The sequence below is a fragment of the Quercus suber genome, unplaced genomic scaffold, assembly GCF_002906115.3.
Source record: "Quercus suber isolate HL8 unplaced genomic scaffold, Cork oak 2.0 scaffold_289, whole genome shotgun sequence".
In the NCBI taxonomy this organism is placed as follows: Eukaryota; Viridiplantae; Streptophyta; class Magnoliopsida; order Fagales; family Fagaceae; genus Quercus; species Quercus suber.
In genome coordinates, this window is record NW_027069745.1 from 387,120 (window position 1) to 411,977 (window position 24,858).

The 24,858-nt window shown below is 39.3% G+C and overlaps 2 protein-coding genes across 2 annotated transcripts; one reads left to right on the forward strand and one right to left on the reverse strand.

Annotated features, from left to right (window-relative positions):
• Positions 1-14,627: 14,627 nt before the first annotated feature.
• LOC111984008 (protein SRC2) lies at positions 14,628-15,239 on the forward strand. The gene has a single exon (XM_024015644.1). The coding sequence runs from the start codon at positions 14,628-14,630 to the stop codon at positions 15,237-15,239; it is 612 nt and encodes a 203-aa protein (XP_023871412.1).
• Positions 15,240-18,192: 2,953 nt separating this feature from the next.
• LOC112029635 (monooxygenase 2) lies at positions 18,193-23,168 on the reverse strand. The gene is given in 8 exon segments (XM_065782107.1): positions 18,193-18,617; positions 18,620-18,682; positions 18,685-18,828; positions 19,874-20,090; positions 20,766-20,931; positions 21,922-21,990; positions 22,588-22,734; positions 22,961-23,168. Coding segments are annotated over 8 exon segments (1,227 nt in total). The 5' UTR covers positions 23,035-23,168; the 3' UTR covers positions 18,193-18,270.
• Positions 23,169-24,858: the final 1,690 nt, after the last annotated feature.

Sequence of the window (24,858 nt, forward strand, 5' to 3'; positions counted from 1 at the left end):
CAACATAGACCATATAAATACCTATAAGGAGCCTAAATTGTTACTTGACAAATTATTTTGGGGTTTAGTACATATGTGGCTAACTTTTTCAATTATTCATGACAAGTGTGTTTGGTGGTTTGTAAGTGTGGGTTTAGCCAAGTGCGTGCGCACATGTATAAGAATCATTTGTGGCAGCTTATGTTGGGCATAATTCTAAGTTTCTATTGATTGTTGTGTATGGTGGCTTTGGCGTGTAATGTTTTAGTTGAAGAAAATTAGCTATGTTTGGTTTTTGTTAGAGTTTTGATAAATGGACATAAGTTGGATTATGTGTCACTAACAGATTCAGGTATTAAGGGAGAGCGAGGGAGAGAAGACAAAGGGAAAGAATAAAATAAATGAAGAACATGGAAAAAAATAAACGCAACAAATTTTTTTTTTTTTTTGGAGAATGATGTCACACACATCATCTTAGGTGGTGTGACACCATGTTGTATGGTTTATATCAACAAAAATTATGTGTGGTTAATTCCCATTTGCCACATCAATATGTTTCATCTCTATTTAAATGGAAAGGGTAACAATAAAATTAGTATAAGAATAAGATGAATAAATTGACGCAATTAAATGTATGGATCAAATTGAAACCAAATCCAATTTTAAATCAAAAGTGATTTGGATTTATTTTAAAGAGTTTAGTGGATTTGTATGGAATTACAAGCAATGTTGTTTAATAGCATGCGTGTTCTTAGGGCATTATTTTTGTAATTTCCCTTGTAATTTTTTAGTTAATATGAAAATTTTAGGAGGAACTAGATTTAACATTTTCATAATGCATAATTATGCTAAAAATATGTGTTTTCCTGAAATATTAATTTTGAAACATCTTTCATAATCATTTGGTTTGTAAGAAAAGCTTACAATGAATTGAGTTTAATATTTTCATTATGTATTGTACGGCCCCCGCACCGTATCCTATATTGGGCCTTGGACCCTGGCCTGGGTATATGGCCCATGAGGCCAATCCCCTTCTACCCGGCGGCCCACCCCCGGGCCACGCATACCGCAGGCCCAAGCCTTGCCTCTTCATCATTTCTCGGCAACACCTTCCCAAGCAGTGATAGATATTTGACTCTCGGGACACCCCGCGCTGTACCTACCCGGCCGTGCCTCGGAGAGGCACCGCTGCCGAGAACTATCGTAAAGGTGGGAACCAAGTTCCAACGCCACCCTCACCGTTTCCCACTCCTACCTGACCACCCACTTACGATCGATAATACTGGACCGCCGGTTGCACTCATTGGCGAGTAATTATGACCCCTCCACTAAACTATGGACTATAAATACAAGAAGTTTTGAGAAGGGAAGGGTTGGAAAAAGAGCGGGGAGAGAAGAGTGGCAATAGAAAAGTGAAACGGAGGATATCTGAGGGGAGGAAGAGGAAGTAATGTGCTGCCGAGAAAGAGAAAAGTGATCTCATTGAGTTCTTAGTTGGAGAACTACCTATAGTAGGAAATTCAGCCCAACAAACAAATAAGTTGTGAGCCCAAGTGGGGCTGAGCCCATAGGCCTCATTTGCGACGCGTACAATTGGCGCCGTCTGTGGGAAAATCCTACTAAGCAGTGGTTCCGCCGAGACTCGTTCACAGGAAGATGTCTGGAAGTAACGCCGAGAGCGGCTCGGTAGGGTCTTCTCGGGGCTCCACCTAGCAGGAACAGAGGCAGAAGAGATGCGAGGATCCGGTTTACGAGCAATTAGAAGAGCGATCCGGTCTTGGAGAAGGGTCGTATCAAATGGAGAGAACGGCATCCCATGCTTCCCGGCACAGGCAGCCCAACGCCAAGGATGAAGAGCTTGAGCGGCTGCGAAGGTTAGTACGAGACCTGGAGTTGGAAGCACGAAACGAGCGCCGCCGAGCCGGTCAAGAAGACCGAGAGAGAGGGCCTGACGCCGAGGAGGAGAGACACGGGTTGGGGTCGAATCAATCAGGATCCCGCTTCCACAGGGAGCGCTCGCATTCGAGGGAGTCCCGTCGCCATCGAAATCGCTCCATGTCAGCAGAATCTCGCCGACGGCGAAATCGCTCTCGGTCGCGGGAATACGGGAATCGGGGCTCAGGTTCTCCAGAGGGACGGCCGAGGAATGCGGCCATGGATGCGATGAGCCGTGCGTTGCGCAGGGCGGCTCGGTCCCCATTCTCAGCGAACATTGAGCGAGCACCGATGCAGGACAGATTTACGCGACCGCCGTTCAATTCTTATGGTGGGAAGACGGACCCCGTGGAGCATGTCAGTCACTATATCCAGATGATGTCTCTGCATACCCGCAATGACGCTCTGATGTGCAAGGTTTTTCCCTCCAGCCTTGGTCCCACGGCCTTGAGGTGGTTCAACGGGTTGCACAAGGGCTCCATTCACAGTTTCGCCGAGCTAATACAGGAGTTCGGTTCCCGTTTCGTGACGTGCAGCCGGGAACAGCAACCGGTGGACGCGCTGCTGTCTATGAAGATGAGGGCAGGGGAAACCCTCCGTGATTATGCTAGTCGATACTGGGAGCTCTACAACGAGATTGGCGGAGGGAACGAGAAGATTGCAGCGAGCACTTTCAGAATGGGATTGCCTGACGAGTCGGGGTTGAGGGAATCATTGACTAAGAAGCCTCCCGAGGATATGAGGCAGCTGATGAGGTGCATTGAGGAGTACAAGCGGTTGGAAGATGATAGAATACAAAGCAAGGGTAAGGCGCAGGTGACGGATCGTCCCCGGCAGAGCGGTGTTCAACAGAGGGCAACAGGGTCCGTAGGATGGCTCCTCGGTATTGGTTGGCGGAAGACCGGACTTTGTATCGAAGGTCTTTCGGAGGGCCGTACCTCTTGTGCTTACGCCCGGAGAAGGTGGGCGAGCTCTTGGCGGAGCTCCACTCTGGGGTGTGCGGCGGCCATGTCGGGGGACGTTCATTGGCGCACCGAGCAATGACTCAGGGGTTTTGGTGGCCTCAGATGCAGAAAGACGCCGCCGAGTATGTGCTTAAGTGTGAGCGGTGTCAAAAGCATGCCCTTTTGATCCATCAGCCCACGGGCCACCTGAACCCGATTAGCAGTCCCTGGCCTTTTGCACAATGGGGGCTGGACATCATCGGCCCGTTCCCTCGGGCGACGGGCGGCCGAAAGTTCGTTTTGGTGGCCGTCGACTATTTTACCAAGTGGGCGGAGGCGGAAGCTTTGGCCAACATACGAGATGTGGATGTAAAGAAATTCGTATGGAAAAATATCATCACCAGGTTCGGGGTGCCGAACACTATCATATCGGACAATGGGCTACAGTTTGACAGCCGGGCGTTCTGAGACTTTTGCGGTGGTCTCGGTATCAAAAACAGGTACTCAACTCCTTCTTATCCACAGGGCAACGGTCAGGCTGAGGCCGTGAATAAGGTGATTGTGAGTGGGCTGAAGAAAAGGCTGGAGGGCGCAAAGGGAAATTGGGCCGAGGAACTTCCAAAAGTCTTGTGGGCATACCGAACCACTCCTAGACGGTCCACCGGGGAGACCCCTTTCTCTCTCACGTACGGAGCGGAAGCCGTGATCCCTACCGAGGTGAATCTATGCAGTGCGCGAGTAGCGGGGTTCGATCACGCCCAAAACGACGAAATGATGGTAGGATATTTGGACAAGGTGGAAGAGTACCGCGAAACGGTGACAATACGGCTCGCGGAATATCAGCAGAAGCTCGCCCAGAGATACAACCGAGGTGTAAGAACGAGGGAGTTTGTCGCCAGGGACTTGGTCCTCAGAAGAGCCGTGGGCAACATGCGGGACACTAGTGCCGGGAAATTGGCACAGACATGGGAGGGACCCTACAGAGTCACAGCCGTGGCCGGCACCGGCGCTTACTTTTTGGAAGACCTAGACGAGAGACAGCTGCCCCGACCGTGGAACATCCATAATCTCAAGAAGTACTATCATTGATGGGCGATACGCCGGGCATAAAGTTAACCGCAACCTATTGTATATGTTTTGTGGATATACTAGCAATGTCTTTTAAGACGACCCGCATTATTAGAAACCTGACCCTCGGTTCGATCTCTATCACCGAGCAGGTTGAAACCTTAGCCTTTTTGTTCTAAGGACAGAAACCTGACCCTCGGTTCGACCCCTATCACCGAGCAGGTTGAAACCTTAGCCTTTTGGTTCTAAGGACAGAAACCTGACCCTCGGTTCGATCCCTATCACTGAGCAGGTTGAAACCTTAGCCTTTTTGTTCTAAGGACAGAAACCTGACCCTCGGTTCGATCCCTATCACCGAGCAGGTTGAAACCTTAGCCTTTTTGTTCTAAGGACAGAAACCTGACCCTCGGTTCGATCCCTATCACCGAGCAGGTGGAAACCTTAGCCTTTTTGTTCTAAGGACAGAAACCTGACCCTCGGTTCGATCCCTATCACCGAGCAGGTGGAAACCTATTTTGTTCTAAGGACAGAAACCTGACCCTCGGTTCGATCCCTATCACCGAGCAGGTTGAAACCTTAGCCTTTTTGTTCTAAGGACAGAAACCTGACCCTCGGTTCGATCCCTATCACCGAGCAGGTGGAAACCTTAGCCTTTTTGTTCTAAGGACAGAAACCTGACCCTCGGTTCGATCCCTATCACCGAGCAGGTGGAAACCTTAGCCTTTTTGTTCCAAAGACAGAAACCTGACCCTCGGTTCGACCCCTATCACCGAGCAGGTTGAAACCTTAGCCTTTTTGTTCTAAGGACAGAAACCTGACCCTCGGGACGATCCCTATCACCGAACAGGTTGAAACCTTAGCCTTTTTGTTCTAAGGACAGAAATCTAGCCCTCGGTTCGATTCCTGTTACCGAGCAGGTGGAAACCTAAGCCTTTTTGTTCTAATGACCGAAACCCGACCCTCAGTTCGATCCCTATCACCGAGCGGGTGGAAACCTTAGGAGTTCGAGGACAGAAGTCTGACCCTCGGTTCGATACTACCACCGAGCAGGTGGAAACCTAGCCATGGTCGGACACATCACAATAAAAAGGCAACCGACAAAGGTTCATTACTCAGTAAATACAAAAGAGCAACACGTTAAGGCATTCATAAAGCATAAAACTTAAAACTAGCGTTTTGTTGCCAAAACCCGGCAACTGCAAATAAAGGAAAGACAACAAACAAATTATCCCGTCACCACAACCCGGTAACATAGGCAATTCCGCTCACCAAAATTCTTAAGAAAAGGAAAAATAAGAAAGGGTTGGTTTTCAACTTTAGCTGTCTACCACATGTGCGGAGGATGCGTCCTCTTGAGAGCGTTGGTCGGCGTGAGGAGTTGGCGGCTGGATGTCCTCCTCGGTTTGGTCCCCGACATGGGGGTGGCTGGTTCCCTCCATATCGATCGACACTGCATGAGAGTCGATGGCATTCACCAGTTCCCTCATGCTAGAGGTCTCTTCTTCATCAATGACAAGGGGTGCGGGATTCTCGGTCTGGGGGATGCTCGGGAAAGGGATCTTGTTGCGATCCCTCAATGAGGAATCCTCGAGAATCCCCAAGGCTTGTAGAGCGGCGAACCAACCCTCCTCATATCCGAGCCTGTGGGCCTGGCGAATGACCGGTTCCGCCGAATTCTCGGCATCCGCAAACCCCTCGTTATACCACTTGTTTTCACAAGCCTCCAGCGCCGCCTTTAAGTCGGCCAGTTGCCCTTCCAGCATGGTATTCAAGCTCTGGGCCTCCGCCAATTTGAGCTCGGTGCCGCCCAGTTGCAGTTCCAGCTCCTCGGATTTCCTTTCGGCAAGAGCCTGGGCCTTTACGGCTGTGGCAATTTTATTCTCTGCCTCCTCGGCAATTTTCGACTTCTCCTTCGCCGTGGCCTCAGCCACATCCTTCAGAGCCTTCTCCCGCTCAACCTCCTCGGCTAGCTCCTTCATCCTCCCGTCCACAACATACGACATTTGCGCAGCCTGACCACACAATATTCACTTTGTGAGGAAAAATGGAAAGTACACGTGTGTGGGCAAACAGAAAGCAGAGAGTCGTAAAGAGAAGTAAAACAGTTACCGCTATGGTGTGCCACTGCAAACGCCTCCCCAAAGACTCGTCCGTCGATTCCGTGAAAGCATGCAAGTCCTCGGGCAAGAGGATGCCGCACGCTAGACTCTGCGCCACACGGCCGCCATAACCTTTGTCCCATACTCGGGCACTGGCTGTCGATGGAAGAGGCTCGCCGCCGAGTTGGAAGGAGGGCCGCCATGCCGCCGGAGCATGGGAAGTAGACGCCAGGTCTATCCCGGTTTGCGCCACCGGTTCCCGGATGACAATACCGGCCGAAGGTCGCGGGGGCACATTGCCCGAGCCCGTCTGAGTTTGGTCGGTTGTGCGCGGCCTTTTTCGAACTCGGGTTGATGGGACAGCGAGGGGCGAAGTATCCTGGCGGGGGGTTGGTTGTTGCTGCACGGCAGGCCGGGCTCTCGGGACGAAGCGGTCGATCGTCATCTTCCTCCTAGCCACCATGGTGTAGCCTTGGCCGGATCCTGTTTCAGAAGAGTCAGTTGGTTCTGCGGCTGCAACTTCCACCTCCCGAACAGGAGCCTCAGGCTCGACGGTTCTCTCGGGCTGAGCAGAAGCTTGTTGGATTTGCTCGTGGGCGCGTCTCTTACGCTCGGCAGATACGCGCTCGGCTGATTCGTCACGGATGGGCTGTCGCTCGTCTGAACAAATGTACCGGGGGCCGAGATCACGTGCCTCGCCTACGGTTAGCCCTGGGGGGAAGAAGTTCGCGTGCCGGACGTCGATATATGAGAGGAGAGGGCTGTCAACTAGCAAAGCTTGGCTGAACGCCTGCCAAGTTGAGTAGACGGGATTGACACCGAGGATGAGGTGGGACGCTCGGAGTTGTCCGTCCGTGTGTACGAAGATTTCTAACCTAAGCACGAAGTTCAGGTCCCGAACATGTACCACTCTGATGTCCGGCCTGAATCTTTTGCTCTCTGCACAAAGGAAATAAGGGTTAACAATTACATAGCTGCACTAAAATCAACAAGACCAAAGTAAATAAAGGCTAGTCACCGACCAACGTCGCGCGGCGAAAACGCACAAGAGACCTCCTCGGCAAACCAATTGCCGCTCACCCGAACGAAATCTTTTGCCGAGTTACGATTCGAATCCGATAGGCATGAAATAAGCCGTACCCTCACATCCCTAGTCTTTATATAATAGTCAGACTCAATATTGCCGCACAGACTATACATCTGATTAATATCGAAATGGTTTAGTTGCAACCCGTATAACTGGTTCAGCCTACTCACGCAACTCACTACCCGGTAAAAGTTGGGAGGGAGTTGGTCGGGACAAAGACCGTAGAATCTAAGGGTGCTAAGAATTAGAGGGTCAACCGGGAACCTGAGCCCACCCTCTAGAATGGCCATCAAGGGAAAGAACACCGTGTTCTCACCACGGCGCCTCTGGATGTCGATATCGCCCATATTGCAATAGGCAATATCTACGTCACTAGGGACATTATATGCTTCCCTAAATCTAGCCAAAGCATGTTCGGAAGAAAGGAGGTGCGAGTAACTCATTTTTCAAAGCGAGTGTTTTTTAAAGAAAATTGAGAAAAGAAATGCTGTGATTATCAAAGAATCGACTGAACTGGCTAAACAGAAAAAGTAAGAAGAGGGAAAGGAACTTACTGTGGGCTCTAAGGAGGAAGTGTGTTCTGGGCCAGGGGGAGAACCACGAAGGAGGGATGCTCGGCAGAGTAAAATATTGTAAAATGAGGAATGCGAAAGTGAGAACCAGAGACTAGAAGGACTATTTATAAGCATGGGGAGTAAAATAAGAAGCATTAAATAATCCACTAGCGGGAAAACACGCGGACCGTCGCTTCAACTGCCACACGCGTAACTCCTTGGTTCACGAACCGTCAGACAGTAATGACGGACAGGTCGTCAGTCAACTCCAATCGCGTCTTTTGAGACGCATTAATGCGCCCATCAACGACCGAGCACCGACCCTTCGACTCCCCAGACGGGTATCTACCCCCTGCGATCCTTGATTCACCCCCGAGAATGGGGAGCGAATCAAGGGGGGGCTATTGTACGGCCCCCGCACCGTATCCTATATTGGGCCTTGGACCCTGGCCTGGGTATATGGCCCATGAGGCCAATCCCCTTCTACCCGGCGGCCCACCCCCGGGCCACGCATACTGCAGGCCCAAGCCTTGCCTCTTCATCGTTTCTCGGCAACACCTTCCCTAGCAGTGATAGATATTTGACTCTCGGGACACCCCGCGCTGTACCTACCCGGCCGTGCCTCGGAGAGGCACCGCTGCCGAGAACTATCGTAAAGGTGGGAACCAAGTTCCAACGCCACCCTCACCGTTTCCCACTCCTACCTGACCACCCACTTACGATCGATAATACTGGACTGCTGGTTGCACTCATTGGCAAGTAATTATGACCCCTCCACTAAACTATGGACTATAAATACAAGAAGTTTTGAGAAGGGAAGGGTTGGAAAAAGAGAGGGGAGAGAAGAGTGGCAATAGAAAAGTGAAACGGAGGATATCTGAGGGGAGGAAGAGGAAGTAGTGTGCTGCCGAGAAAGAGAAAAGTGATCTCATTGAGTTCTTAATTGGAGAACTACCCATAGTAGGAAATTCAGCCCAACAAACAAATAAGTTGTGAACCCAAGTGGGGCTGAGCCCATAGGCCTCATTTGCGACGCGTACATGTATAATTCTATATAGAAATGTAAAATGATATTTAAGAAAAAATTATTAAATAAAAAAAGTAGTAGGTGGTAGGGGTGTTTTTAGGATATTAAAAAACTAACCATCAAGTGTAGATATTAATCATCTGTCTCGATCCTAAAACAATAATTTGATACACACACACCTACCAGAAATTAAAGAGTTCTCTAGTGGACCACTTCACTTGTCCATCATTCCACTAAAAAACTTCCACTTATTTAAAATTGTTGAGTCAATAATTAATTTCTGTTTAAAAAAATTTTCTAACTAACAATTTTAAACAAGTGACAGTTTTTTAGTGGAATGGTGGACCATATCACTTGTCCACCATGTGGATCTTATAATTTCTCCACACCTACACACACTAAATGTTATTGTTTTGTAGGGGAAAAAACCCCAAGTTTATTTTTCATGTCTCTCTTTCTCTCTCTTTCTCTCGTCTATCAACCAGACAACAATTAGTGATTTTCATGCTTCCAAATATTTTTAATTCTACCATTTCTTTAATTATCTCATGGATTCTCTATTTTGTTTATTCATCTCAAACTTTGGGTTTACATTGCGCAATTAAAGTGCACAATCTAATGCTCAAGCTTTCAATCTCACCATTTTCCATGTGTGAATATGTTGATGTTACGTGTTAAAAAAAAAATGAAATCTCAAATATGTTGAAGTGGTGTCGAATGATAATCAAGATCAAGATAACTAATGAAAAAAAAATATATTTTTTTTGCTATTATTCGGTAGACCCCATTTTCTTGAAAATAATAAATTTCTCTTTTTTTGTGTATTTTTTTTTTTTTTAAGGAGAAAATTACCTGAAAATTTTTTATGTCATGGTAGTTTGTGTCATTTTCATTTTCATATTGGCTTTCTCTGATGTTGTTTGTATTATTTTCATGTTTTATAGAGTATATTATTTGTTGTTACCTCTTTGGTGGTTGTATTGTTTAATTATTTTTAGAAAATGAAGATTTGATTGATTTTATATTATGTGCAATGGGTTATATAGGCCTAGCCTAGTTTAGAAAAAAATCTTAATATTTAAAAAAACTCAACTCAAAATACCCATTTTGCTTTTTTTATTTTTATTTTTTATTTTTAAATCATACACTTAATCCTAACCTAACAACCGACCTAACCAATTTAAACAATTGCATCAACATTAATGAAAACTGAATGTGGTTTAGCCAATCCACCCCAATCTAAGAGTGCAATTTGGTTTCATTTGGTTGGAAGTGCATCATGTTAGTTTGGCTTAAAAAATAAACTTCAAATAATTGACCAACTGAATTGATGAACACCTTTAATTAACGGTAAAGTGGTGCAATAAACCATGACCTCAAGGTTAATATAGAGCCCACATAAATGGGTAAGATCATGTTAAATTCCTCCCAAATTGTGCGATTTGACTAATGACATTTTACCCCCTTGGATTGAGGTTTTTACATGGAGTTGCCACTTATTTTTTTAAGTTAGAAAAAAATAAGAAAACTACAATTAAGAAAACACCTCATTTTATTGTCAAATTGAAAATTTACATTTGATGGAATATGTAAAGTTGTGATTTTCAATTAGGTTTTGTTGGCATTAATTCCGTGTCAAATTTGATTGTAATTCATCAATCATTTCCTTGTATGTTTATGGGATTCAATATTTTTTTTTTTTTTTTTTGGCTTTGGTCCAGTTTGCATTTACTGACCAAAACATCCGGATTTTGCCGATACGGCCAGTATTTTTTTTGGTACGAAACAAGGGGGTTATTTGTACCAATTTATTGGTCGATACGGTATATACCGGCCGTACTAGCCGGTACGATACAAAATTCACTTCCTTGATAAAAACACAACAATATATAACACCAAATCTCATTTGAAAAACTTTTCGGTGTAAAGGAAAAAATCATGAGGCAACTCCAAAAAATATCCAGCATAAAAATAGATATTAGACTCTCAAGTTTATGCAAAATTTTAGTCTACAATAAATTGGAGAGACAACAAATAAATTTTTAGGAGTAAATATAATTTCTTCACAAAACCTAGAAGCAGGATCTTCCTTTGAACACTCCAATACTCTTTGGTTGTAGCCCTCAAATCTCCAAGAGAACTCATCCAATTTATCTTCCTTCCTTATGTGTAGCTTGAGCAATAAAAGATGTATCCTTTTTATTTTTCACTCTTTCACACTCTTACTGTGTATCTCTCTCAATTTTAGACCACACCTCTCTCATTATGTTTCTCTCATAGCTTCAGACTCACTCATTGGAAGCTCTTAAGCTCTTTGTTTGGGTGTGTGTCTCTCTTTCTCTTCAATTCTCACTTAAGCTCTCACATCAAATGTTCTTAATGCTAAAATTTTTAGCATTGATGAACAATATGATGTTCCTAAGAGCAATAATTGATAAATAAATAATATTCAAATGTCAATTCATGAATGTTTTTAAGATGGCAGAGTTGAGACGATATATGCCGTCTATGGAGTTTTCGGTGTAGTAGACTAAGAACATTATGCGTGCCGCCCTTGAGATACAACAACCCAGACACCTTGCAAATTATCTTTACAAGCTTACATAGCTTGTAGAATTAGAAGCTCTTAAAATAATACTTTCCTTACTCCGAAATATAATATATAGGAGGATAAATTATTTTCAAGAAAGTAAAATTTTGATTTTGCAAAAATGTAGGGAGTTTTCTTTTTACAAGAAAACGGTGTTCTCCTCTTCCACTTTTGTAAGCCAACACTCTCAATCTTCTCTACCATTTTTATCACAAAAATTTTAGCATTACTCTTTTTTTTTCACCCAGTTTCTTCTTTTTATCACCATCTTCATCACCATTTTTTTCCCCTCCCTCTATCTCCCTCACCTTAGGAACAAATAATAAAGAAAAAAAAAATCAAAAAGAGTATAAAAAATATTAAAATAAAATGGTAAAAGAATAAAACAAAAGTGTTTATTTTTAGACCCCTTAAAACACAATAGGATTAACCTAGTTAACAAGCCAAGTTATTACTTAGTCCAAATTCCAGATCTAGGTTATCACAATCAAACAATCATATCATGCATAGCAGCGGAAAAATAAATAATACAATGATATGATAACCCAAGAAAACCAAACCTGTAAAAAACCTGGGGATGATTTAACTTAACTATCCTCAAGGTAAACCTAAATCCACCATAGAAAGAATCGAAGTTTTACAATAGTGATTTAGACCACTAACATCCTATTGCTACCCACCAGTAAAAAACTTATTGACACGACCACGTGCAAGTTTTGAGATCATGAACTTCTTCTTTTTTGGATTCTCTAGCAAGTACAAGCACTTCCGCTTGTGTATCTTTAAGCTCTTATGGAAGCAACTGAATGATCATCAAGCTCTTGAAGAAATCTCCTTCTTGATAATCCTAAGCTTGTGTGAAGGCAAGCACCTTTCAGATCTCACAAGAGATTCACACAAACAGTAATATGAGCAACCTCTAAAACGTGACTAGGGTTTGCTTTATATACTTAAGGCAAAATATAAAACTCTAAACGTTTTAATGAGCTAGGGCTGAGTTGGAATTCTACAAAAAAAACATTCTGCCCTATATTTGATCGATTGAGTCTAAGCTTTGATTGATCGAGCCAAGCCGAAAGTCACTAATACTTCTACAGCCACTCAATTCCAACTTTACATACAATGCACATACTTTGAGCAAGTCTAAACAATACTAACAACTGTTTTGATCATGATTTGTCAACATTACACATTAGAGTTCTAAATACATTAGTTCTCAAGTTTTTAGAACCTAAAAAAAAAGGGTGTGTTATAAAATAATGTATTAAAATAGAAAAAGTATTTTTTTATACATGGAAATGACTTTTTTTTTTTTTTTTTTTTAGAACTCCTAGGCTGAATAGCCTTTCTTTAATTTCTTTTCTCCTCCAATGAAGGCTGAATTTCTCTAAGCTTGCAAGACAAGGGGTGGTCTGGACTACATGTGGTATGGATTGAAATAGGGGCGTCAATTCGGGTTAGCGTGTCGGGTTCGTGTTGTGTCGAGGTAGGGGTATTCAACTAAATGGCTCAACCCTAACTTGACCCGTTTAATAATCATGTCATGATTCTTCAACCCTAACCCGACCTGTTAATAAGGTGGGTTGACTTGACCCAACTCATTTGACACGCTTAATAAACGAGTCGTCTTAGGTTGACACGAATGTAATACAACCCATTTCAACCTGCATAATATTAAATATAACATCCATCTAGAAATAATTTTTTTTACATCCCAAAAAGCAGTGCATACACTTTAAGTCTTCAACCCACATTCAAAATAATATAGTTCAACAAAAATATAACATTTATCTAGAAATAAATTCTTTACACTCCAAAAGAAGTGCATACACTTCAACCCAAATTCAAAATAACAAAGTTTAACAAAAATAAAATAACATAGTTCAACAAAAATATAATATTCTTGGAACTCGCCAAATGCTAGGTATCAATATTGAAAGAATTTAAGCAAACAATAGACTAATCCTGAGTATGACCACGATTATCATCCATAGATTCTTTGTTGATGTACAAATTCATAACATCTTCCATAAGCTCATCCAATTTCATTTGTATAAGTTCTATACCAAAAAAAAAAAAAGTATTAGTAGTTCTAGGGTCTGTAAAGTTTCAATTTTCAATTATATCCCTTGTAAATTTTTGTAATTACTTACTTTTTTTTAAAATTTAAAATATATGTTGGATATAAAAGGTATTTGACAAATCTAAAATAAAATAAATATTTATTTGTTATATAAGTTAAACGGGTTGTGTTAAGTGGGTCATTTCAAGTTGACACAATTAAATTAACGTGTCAAACGTGTTTATTGCGGGTTATGCGGGTTGACCCACTTATGACACGTTTCTTATCGTGTCGCTTTCAGGTTGACCCGTTTATGACTCAAATCCATTAAGGCCCAACCCTAACCCGAAAAAACCGGTGTTAGGTTCGTGTCGTGTTCGCGAATTGGGTCGAACATTGACACCTCTAGATTGAAATAGGTTGTAATAACATGCAAAGTAATGATAAAGACACATAAAAATGCATAATATTATGCCATAACTTGTCACGTTGCAAGTTGTGAATGGTGTAAGTGTGTTCCCATGTGACCCACTATCACACATTCATCAATCAAAACTCGCCATGTGGTAAATTGTATCACAAAATTATGCATTTTTATTGTGCCCATAGCAGCATAAAATTAACTATAAGTCTATGGGAAAGAGAAATGTAAAGTTTAAAAGGAAAATGATAAAAAATTATACATTTTTTTTGGAAAATGCTAACGAGTGTCCTTAGGGCAGTGGTTAATAATCCATTTAAAGAAAGTTTTTATGGGAAATGAAAAAAAAGTAATTAATATTTTGACAGGTTTTTTCATTTCCTATAAAAGTGGTATCAAAATTTTTCTTAAATGAATTATTAATGAGTGCCTTAAAGACACTCGTTAGCATGATCTCTTCTTCTTCCTTCATTTTATTTTTTTTATTTTTTTTTATTATTTTTTTTTTAACTCTCAGGTCGAATAACCTTTCCTTCTTTTCTCCTCCAGAGTGACAGCTTTTCACAACTCACAAGAGTTGGGACAATCACATTAAATGAAGGTTGAATTTCTCAAGCTTGCAAGACAAGGGGTGGTTTGGACCACATGTGGTCTGAATTGTAATAACATAAAATTAACCATGTGTGTGGGAAAGAGAACTTAAAATTCAAAGTTTTAAAGTGAAATGGTCATATAAAAAAAAAAAAAAAAAAAAAAAAGTGCAATGGTAGTAAAAAATTAAGGCCTGACGGCTCTTACCCTCTTCTCCCCCATTACACCCCTAACTCTACATCCTATAATGCGTTTTCCTCAAAGCACCTAATGGCTTGGAGACATCTAGAGATAGTCATTGAGCATGCTAAGGACCTAGAGAGAGTACATTTGTTTCAAAGCCTGAAGCCTTACCCTGTCGTTAGCATTTGCGATGATGACGGTAATTGCTACTATGACAAAGAGAATAAAAGTCCTGTTGACCTAAACGGCCGTTCAAACCCTAAGTGGGGAACCCACTTTGATTTCAACATAGACATTGTTGAGGCCCAGCAGAAGCGGCTTAATCTGATTGTTAGGCTCGAATCTCACCGCAATGTTTCCTGTCTTCCCGGAAAATTTATCGGTGAAGTTAGTGTTGGCCTTCGAGAACTGCTTAATGATTTTGGTGAAGCTGATGACAAGAAATTAGTCACACGAAGTGTTCTAAACAAGAACAGGCAGGCCCAAGGGAAACTAACTTTTTCGTACAAGTTCGGAAGACCTCACGATAATCCACCTGCAGCTCTTCCTCAACCTGATAATGGAAATCCGGAGGCCCAGATTCCGCAAAGGCGTAACAGCGACGTTCACCCTATTGTTAGGGCAGTTGTAGGGGGAGTGACGAGTGGGTTGGTCACTACTGTGGTAGAAGTGATTGGGAATGACATATTAGGTGGCTAGGAAGTCTTCAGGCTAAGCTTGTAAGTACCTTAGATTTTCCTTTCTGCTGTGATGGTTTCTGCTGTTTTAGTGTTTGTAGCTGTTATTGGTTCCTTGTATGAACTATTAATTAAGTTGCATTAGGGTACTTGAGCTTTGGTTTTAAATTAATGAATTAGAATTCGAAATACCTTAGATTTCAAATCTATTCCTTATTTAGATGCATTTAATTTATACAATTATACCTATCAGAGAGAGAGAGAGAGGGGGGACAGAGGCTATGGAAACTGAGTCTAAATCTTCTGTCCCACCTTTCTTACTCTACTTTATACTCCACCAATAAATACTTGCCACGTGTTCATCTAATTAATTAAATATTATCATTATTGACTTATTAATACTACAGTTATTAATTAATAGTAGTATTTAATTAATTAGATGAACACGTGACAAGTATTTATTAGTGGAGTATAAAGTGGAGCAAGAAAGATGGGACAGAAGATTTGGACTCATGGAAACTTCTCTTGTACTAAAGATGGAAGAGAACATTTCTGTAATAGGGAAACACATTTATGAAAGACTCAGTCTCACTACACGAAATTCATAACAAATAAAATAGGTTTTTGATTTGGTTTCGTTCTTTTTTGAGATCTAAGATTTCAAAGCAGAGCCCTAGTCCTAAAAGAAAAGAGTATTGCCTGGGAACTAGACAACGAGGACCTCAGGGAGAGGATATTGACGACGGTGCGGCGGAGGTTGGAGAGGTTGTGAGGGGAGGAGGAGCGGAGGCTGAGCTTTGAGAGTGAAGGTTGGCTGTTTTTCTTTTTTTTCCAACCCGCTCCATGAGGATCTTTAAAATATCTAAAACCATGTATGATGAAATTAAACTCTGTTTTGGCAAGTATTGGTGGGGACAAACAGTTATGCATGCTCTCCCAAGACAAAAGGGGCATAGGTTTTGGGATATTGATGCTTTAAATTTGGCTATGTTAGCCAAACAGGCTTGAGGTTCATGGTACCCACTCCCTTTTCTACCGTGTTTATAAAGTTTGCTATTTTCCTACATGTTCTTTCAGCACTGGTCCAGTCGATGTTTCACAACTCTACGAGGGTCAGTATAGGAAGATGTGGAAGAGCATTTGGTCGATTAACACTTCCCCTGAGGTTTGGAACTTATTTTGGTGGGCATGCTCTAATATCCTTTCAATGAGGTCTAACCTTCTCCGTCGAATGGTGCAAATTGACCCAAAGTGCACTCTGTGTAGCCAACATAATGGAACTACCAACCATATTCTGTGGCAATGCCCTTTCGCACGAAATGTTTAGGCGTTGATACGTGGTAAACTGCAAAAGAGTAGCATAGTGGCTCCAAGCTTCTACCTCCTGACCTGGCATATGCTTGACCGTCTCACTGGCTAAGAACTCGAGACTTGGGTCATGACTGCCTGGTCTTTGTGAAATGCTCGAAACCGGTTCCAATTTTGAACAGCGTCAGACCCACCCCACGGTGATACTTCGAGGGGCAACACCTTGCTAGATGAATATCAGAATGCACTCGCCCCTCACTTATCGGCTATACCTTGCACCTTTTCCTTCTTTTGTTTCGTTGTTACCTGGGTTTGCTGGCCACTGTATTTAACTGTTTTTCTTGAAAACCTATGGTTCAATGACTATATATGTAATTCTCTTCACATATTAATATACTTCTATCGTGTTTCAGTAAAAAAAAAAAACCCAAATCCATGTAAAAGTCTATATATATTCCACGTTTGCAATTACTATGGGGAATTAAGTGGTGGAGGAGTAAAATGATATTGGACATAGGCATCACTCAACTAGAGTGAGTAAGTGGTACTGGCTAGCTATTGTTGATAGATTGATCATTAAGCTAACTCATATGCTGAAGCTCTAACAAAATCGAAAAGCACCCAACAGTTTTTATTTTTAGATAGTCTCCTGATTGTATTATTAATTCACTATTATAGCACTATTATTAATTAGTTGTGCTATGCCAAATGTCATTTCAACACATCAAAACTTATTTTATTTATTTTACTACACCACTTTATAATATACCTTATATCACATCTTTTTATTTGAAAATTTCATCACATTAAAATTATAAAACCATCCCATCAAAAATTTATTTTACTGTATCTCTCTCTTCTCCCCGGAACCCACGACCCTTAAACCTAGTAAAAATTTATTTCACAACCCAAATCCACCCATAACCAACGTAACTTGCTTGTTTGGACTTGGAAGCCAATCAAGAATTTGATTTAAGTTTGAATAGCAGCCATGCAGGATAAATAAAATAATAGGAATTAAAGTGTCTTTGGTAGAGGAGGGTGGAAAACAGGGGAAGGAAAATAGAAGTGTTATTTTCTTTTATTTGGTAAGGGCAAAATTAAGGTGGAAGAAAAATGGGTTCCAGGAGTTTATCTCTTTGGGCCTAAAAATCTTTTACTCTCCAAATTAGAGAAAAATATGGAAAGAAAACTTAAGGAAATGAAATGTCAAAATTACTCCCACTTTTCCATCATTTTACTTTTAATGATGATAATGATGATGATCTTTTTATTTTTCCATCTTCTCTACTAGATATATAATAATAGAAAATACAAATTAATATTTTTTTATTCTCTCAACCAAACAAAGTAAGGTTGTGAATAGGGTTAGTTGAGTCAAGTATTGAAATTTAAAAGTTATTCATTTATTTTATTTTGAACACAAGCTCATTTTTAATTTTATTTAATAAGTTCGAGTTTATTTACGAACTACTTGATTAACCTTTTATTTTTATTTTTTCATGTACAAACACTACAATTAAAATTTGTTAACCATTCTCAAATCCATACTAGTAGTTAATAACTAAATTATTGTTGAAATAATATTATTTGACTTTAATACAGAAAACCTTTTTTTTTTTTTTTTTTAAATGATCACTACCAAACATGAATGAACATTGCGAAGGTTTCTCAGTTTATACTAATTGACATTGTCAAAGTGAAAAATACCAACAATAATACAAAGCAAATGCATATGACTGCATTCAAGAAATGTTGAGCTTCCCACAATCATAATCAGCCCTCTTCAATAGCAACGCAGACAGGAATGCAGCCAATAATTTGTCTCTTAAGAAGGTGGTTAATTTCCCATCACCCTGCTGGAAAAAACCAACCACATAAGCTGTACTTATGAGAACAATGCTTCTCCATCTCCTCTCTTTGGCATAGTTCTTCAACCCCATCTCAATTTTCTTATATTGCTCGCTTTCGCTATCAACTTTCTCGGTTGATTCTCCACTTTGTTCTTTCGTGAGTAAAGCCCCAGCAAGGCACCTTGCTAAAACAACACCATCTTCTAAGGCTGAACAAGCACCTTGGCCAAGGTCTGGGTCATGGGGTGGAGTGCATCACCAAGCACACAAACATTGCCTTTACTGATGTTTCCCCAGATAAGGTCCAGGGATGTCTATACCTTAATGGGGATAACATAATATATTCTAGTTCAGTGTTTTCAACAATGGCCTTTATTTCATCTGGTACATTTGCTAACTTGCTTAATGCAAATTGCTTCAGTTTAGCTGGGTCATCTTCCATGTCTTTCTCTGCAAGATATAATAAGAACAAAACTTTTATAATGCTATACCTTAGAAATACAAAACATTTCACAATTATTTTACATGACAAATTTTCTTTTTTTGATAATTAGATTGCGCTACAACAATAGAATATGATCACAGTGGAAAAATTATTTTTATGGAAATGTCTTCTTGAATTGGGTCCAATACGGATTGAGATCTGCCATGCAATTGCCTTTGATGGGGAGAGAAAAGTGAAAAAAAAAAAAAAAAAAAAAAAAAAGTTAACAGTTTAAAAAAAAATTATGATCCAAAAATCGAGAATAAAAATGATATATATATATATATATTTTAACTTTCAATCTCATGCAATAATTCTTTTGACACTCTATGTGGGTTTGGATTGACGTTCACGTTTCACGTTTTGCGCAAATGCGCGTTTTACTTTTTTTTTTGGCACGCGTTTAGCTTAGCAAAATTAAAGGTGCGGCTACTGTTTATGAACAGTAGCCGCACTATTTGACTTTCAACTCATTTTTGCCACATTAGTGAGTCCTATGCACTGTTCACGAGACCCACAAACTCTACTTTTTAGCAGTTTTTTCATTAAAAATTGGTCTCATAACACTATTTACATATTTAAAAATTATTTTGCTACAGTGTTTTCAGTTTTCAACAAAATAAGTTGTATCCAAACGGACTCTCTATCTCAATCTGGTCCTACACTAAAGGATGCATTGCTCTATCCTCCATGTTTGCTCAAAATTACCAGAAAACATTTTCCAATAAGCATGCTTTAAGAGCCATGTAACTATGTTACATACATAATATTTTTCAAAACAAATTTAATAATTATTGAGTTGTTAAGTTGTTATTGATTCTCATCTAAATCTACTACCGATATCACTTTATTTTCTACTATTTAGCATTTACAACTCACCAACTTAACGATTGTAGGAGAAAAAAAAAAGGAAAAAAAAAAAAAAACTGTCTTTATCTTTTCTTGCAATGCTTTTCAACAAAAATATAATTTAATAAAGTGCATCCAAACACACTTGGAATTTGGGCTCACCGTTGGATGTGAAAAACCAATAGATGCTAGTATCATCATTAGGAAGAAAACCAGATCGAAAGCCTATCCCCATGAATTGCAAGAGCTTGGGCTCAAACCCATGGTTGGATTTGAAATTTATCCAACCCCGGATAGCAGCCCTCCCTGTGAAAGCCGGTGCCTTGAAGCCCAGCCACTTTGCCACCACTGAGTTCACTCCATCACACCCAATCAATGCCTTACATTAAAAAACATGATACTCCAATAAGTCCCAAGTACCATATTATTTAATTATGCTAAAAAACAAATATATGTATGCTTTTTTAAATACCAGAGGAAAAAAAATAATCTAACTCATCTTTTTAATTGAGTATATATGAAAAAGATGTTTAAATGATCCACTCAACAATTGTGCCTTAAATCTAATTGGGGTTTCATAGTCATACCTTCTCTAGGTCTACCTATTTGGGCTACAGATACATCCAACAAGGTGCAAAGTACCAAAAATGCAGACTAATAAAATAATCTATATTTTTCGAGATAAAAGATAAGAAAGGGAGAACTTTCCTCCGCTAGAGCCTAGAGACCAGAGGATAGTGACAAAATCGAATAGAAAAAAATTTGCTTAAAAAGAAATGCATGTGAGCTACATACAATATCCTTTATTTTTTGAAAATATTGTAGTAGCATGTAAAGTTTTTTACAGTGGTGCATAATGGGTTGCAGGTTTATTTTTAGTTCTTTTTGCTACAGTATTCTCTAAATTGCAATTGGATAACCTGATGCATGAGCCTAAAGATAATGCTCTTATGAATCCTTCAACTCTCAATATTCTTTATTTTTATTGCACCAAATTATGGTCCCAGTAGAATAAAAATAAAATACTTAATAATAATACTTCAGGTAATTTTACCTTAGTCTTGATAATTGTTCCATCAGCAAGATGCACAAGCTTATAGAAGCTTGATTCCTCTATAGAAACTACCTTGGAAGAGAACCTAATGGTGCCACTTGGGAGCTCATTTGCAAGGGCTTCCAACAACAACTTTCTATTCACACAACGAAGTTCATGGTCTCCACTGCACATCATACAGTAATTATTCGGGCTTTGCTAAATAAGTCTCAATTATGAACTATTATTTCAAAAGAAAATTATCAGCATTGTATATTAATTTTGGTAGAAAAGTCTCAATTATGAATTATGATCAAACTTTTTGGATACATGAAAAATAGCAGAATAACATTGTCGTTAAAACCAGCTGGAGTTTGAGAAAGGGTCACAAGGGTCATTACTCAATGTTAATTAATATTACTTAGGTGATGTTGTGAGAGGGATTGCACTTGACAACCAAGAAGCTTTTATCATTGCACTTTATATAGCACTCACATAAGTGCGTGTAAAATTGTTTGTTTGTTTGTTTGTTTGTTTGTTTGTTTTTTTTTTTTTTTTTTTTTTTTTTTTTTTTTTTTTTTTTTTTTTTTTTTTTTTTTTTTTTTGAGCAAATGTGTAAAATAGCATTAGGTGTTAATTTTGTATCAAAAATCACCTACATCATTCAATCTAAAAATGTGTTAATTTACATTGTTGCTATAATAACCGTGTAAATATACATGCGGTTATTATTGACATGTAAATCCATTTTTTAATATTTCTTTACTCATATATAAAAGAGAGAGGTAAATATGAATAACTTGAGAGAGTAATAACAAAATTAATAAAGGAATTGTATTTTAATGAAATATAATGTAAAATAGATAATTTAACCGGTGTAAAATAGATAATTTAATGAGTCGATGTGAATGCTCAATATATGGATAAGGATGTTATTAAGAAAAGATGGGGTTGGATCATGGATGCCTTATCCCCAAACATATTTAATTAAAAAATTTAAATTGTTATATATAAATTACTCATTTAGGATGGGGCAGGAGAAACCCCGAGTTAGGTAGGGACTAGGGTAGGGAAAGTTTGCCATCCCTATCAATGAGAGAGAGAGAGAGAGAGAGCTAATAGGTTATAACTTGAATGATATATGAGCACTAACAACATAAGTAGAGCTTTGACTTACAGTTTTCCTTTTGCTTTAAATGACATGGCTGTGGTTTGATCTCCTGTAATTGTAGAGGTGGCCACATTCCTGCATACAATTATCTGCTGGTCAGTTAACATGGTGTGTGTTTTCTTGTATTTGTGCTGGGAGGTCAGTTCCTTTTGCGTAGCCTTCAAATGGCAATGGATATAGGTGTCACTCACTCAACTATAAGAATTGAGAAGTGGCGGAAGTGTTATTTGAATATAAATCTTCTTCTATCTCATTGGTAGTGTTCCACTTTTATACTTCATTAACTGTAATATGCAGTGTAATTTTTTCTATTTACAACTTTGGTTAATAAAATTAAAAATTAAAAAAAAGGTGTGACAAGTTGCAATTGGTGAAGTATAAAATTAAATGCAAAGTATTTTTACTGATGTATCTTATGGAGTCCTCACAATATATGGACCCATCACCCATGAGTATGTGAATATGTTGGTGGCCACTGCCTTAGATTGATCATTAAACAAACTCATATGCTAAATCTCTAACAAAATTGGAAAGCGCCCAACAGTTTCTAGATTTTGATAGTCCACAATCCACATGATTGTACTTTTACAGTAAAAAAATTTCACAGTATTTGTACTCTGCCTGTTTTGGCTTCTTCTTAATGAAAGATATAAGTCTACTTTTAGTACTTACCAAAGAAACTGTTTATGTTGTTGTCGGAGGGAGTCACCAAGACCAATAGCATCTAGTGCCCTCCAAGCATTTGTCCATGCTGAAAAGGCAAATCCAGTGATTCTTAGACCATGCGAGGATTCCAATACTAAGCTTCGAATACCCAACCTACAAAATATTTGCATTGTTAGGAGTCTTAACAAGAATTTGATCCCTCTAACGTGTTATTTAGGATTAGCTTCTTTGCTTAAAGTGAAAAAAAAAAAATACGGTTGTACTTTAGGAAAAAAAGGACTTTAAAAATTGCACATAAGCTGAATAAATATCTTTTAAAAAATCAAATCGAAGTTTAAAAATATGTACATGCATATAAAAAGAAAGAGATGAAGGGTACTTATGAAGTCCTAAGGATGCTGTAAGGCCAGCAATTCCACCTCCCACAATCACAATGTCTTCTACTTTTTCCATGATATTTTTGGCTCTTTTTCTTAGAGGAAGAAGGGTTTTTTTTTTTTTTTTTTAAGATGGAAAGATGGTACTAGAATACAAAGAACTGAAAGAAGTAGAATGGATATAAAGGTACTAGTAGTGGACCTATAAATAATGGCAGCAACACCAAGTTTATTATAACTATGACATTAATAATGCTAATTAACAACAAGGACAAGTTGATGATGACAGGCCATATGAAAGTTTCACGCATGTATCATTCATGACATAATTAAAGTTTACATACAAAAATAATATTACACTAATTAATCACAATCAGTCATTTCAAATATTGTGAAATTGTATTCTTAACATTATTGATAAATAGACAAATCTTTTTGTTTATTAAACAGTGCAGATTGTCTTGACTTAGCCCACAGATTAGACTTGCTCAAAATTCAAAACCATCGCCTTACTTTTAACTTTTAACCCGAGCCACCGACATTGAGGGCTCAATAGAGATCACTAGGTCAAGAAACGCACAGAATTCTGAGTCTTTGGTATAATCAGATTGATTCCTTTAACTAATATTATTATTAATCTACCTCAGATGCAAATTCATGTAGCTAGTGCTGTAAATTGATTTCTTTAAGGGTTAATTTGTCTCGAGACCTTCAACTAACAAATTAACAATGATTAGGATGTTAATAAATCATTATTGTTATTAATCTACTCGCAAATCACGTAACAAGTGGTGTATAAATTAGTTCCCTTATGTCCCGTTTAAAGAGAACAAAACAAAACTCCCATATGAGCATATTATTTTATTTTTATTTTTATTTTTTTCATTTAGGGTGGGAAGGTTGGATTCGAATCTTGAAGGTATTTCAAAAAAAAAAAAAAAAAAACCAGTAAGAACCTATTGAACAATTATAGCAGAAGAAAAAACCCCTACAAATATGTTGGAAATGATCAATTAATACCCCACGTCGCCTACTCTGTTACTATTCTGTTACTCAGTACATGCTTATGGAAATTGCAAACAACGAATAAATGTCATAGAAGTCTATATTCTCATTAGTGATTAAAAAATGCCACACTCTGCCTACTCTGTCACAACTTATTCGGGCTGATTGCATAGAAATTTCAGAAAAAAGCTTCCAAAATCAGGAACAGATCAGGACCTAGAATTAGAGGGGCGGCTTTGTTACTAGCTGCACTCATGTAACAAACTCATGCTAAACGCTAGGTGTGTGTGTGTGGTTTTTTTTTTTTATGTGTGTGTTTGCTCCTAGGTAAGGAAAAAAAAATTTATTTTTTTAAATTTTTTTAAAGGACCAAGTTGTTTGTTTTGGGTAAAATTAGTTGATTGGGCTTAATTTTTTTTTTTTTAAATTTTGCTATTGGTAGTTGTAAGGACCACAGAATTAGACAGCCCAAACTCACTTAGAATAATGGATTTGTATAGTTCAACCTTGGCTCAAATCAATAAATTTGTGAGAGAGGGAAACAAACAACAAGAGGAGACTTTGCACGAGGATGAAAATAAGGAAGAAATGGCTAATATTATTAAATAGATGAGCTAATCTCTCAATACAAGCTAGCCTGAGGAGGCCAATGTTATACAGAAAATGGTACTATTCACTCTCTTCTCACAATGTTCTTCTTGTTTCTTTTCTATTTCTTGAGACTTGTGTCTGGATCCCTTTCTCTGAAAACCCTATTTTTCTTATATACTCTCCCTCTTCCACATCTTGACCTCCCATCTTTACCTAACGAATCTCTCCTCATGACACTTGTCACTTTTTACATCTGAAGAAGCTGGTAAAATGAGTTTGCTTAGCTGTGACTTACACTATTCAG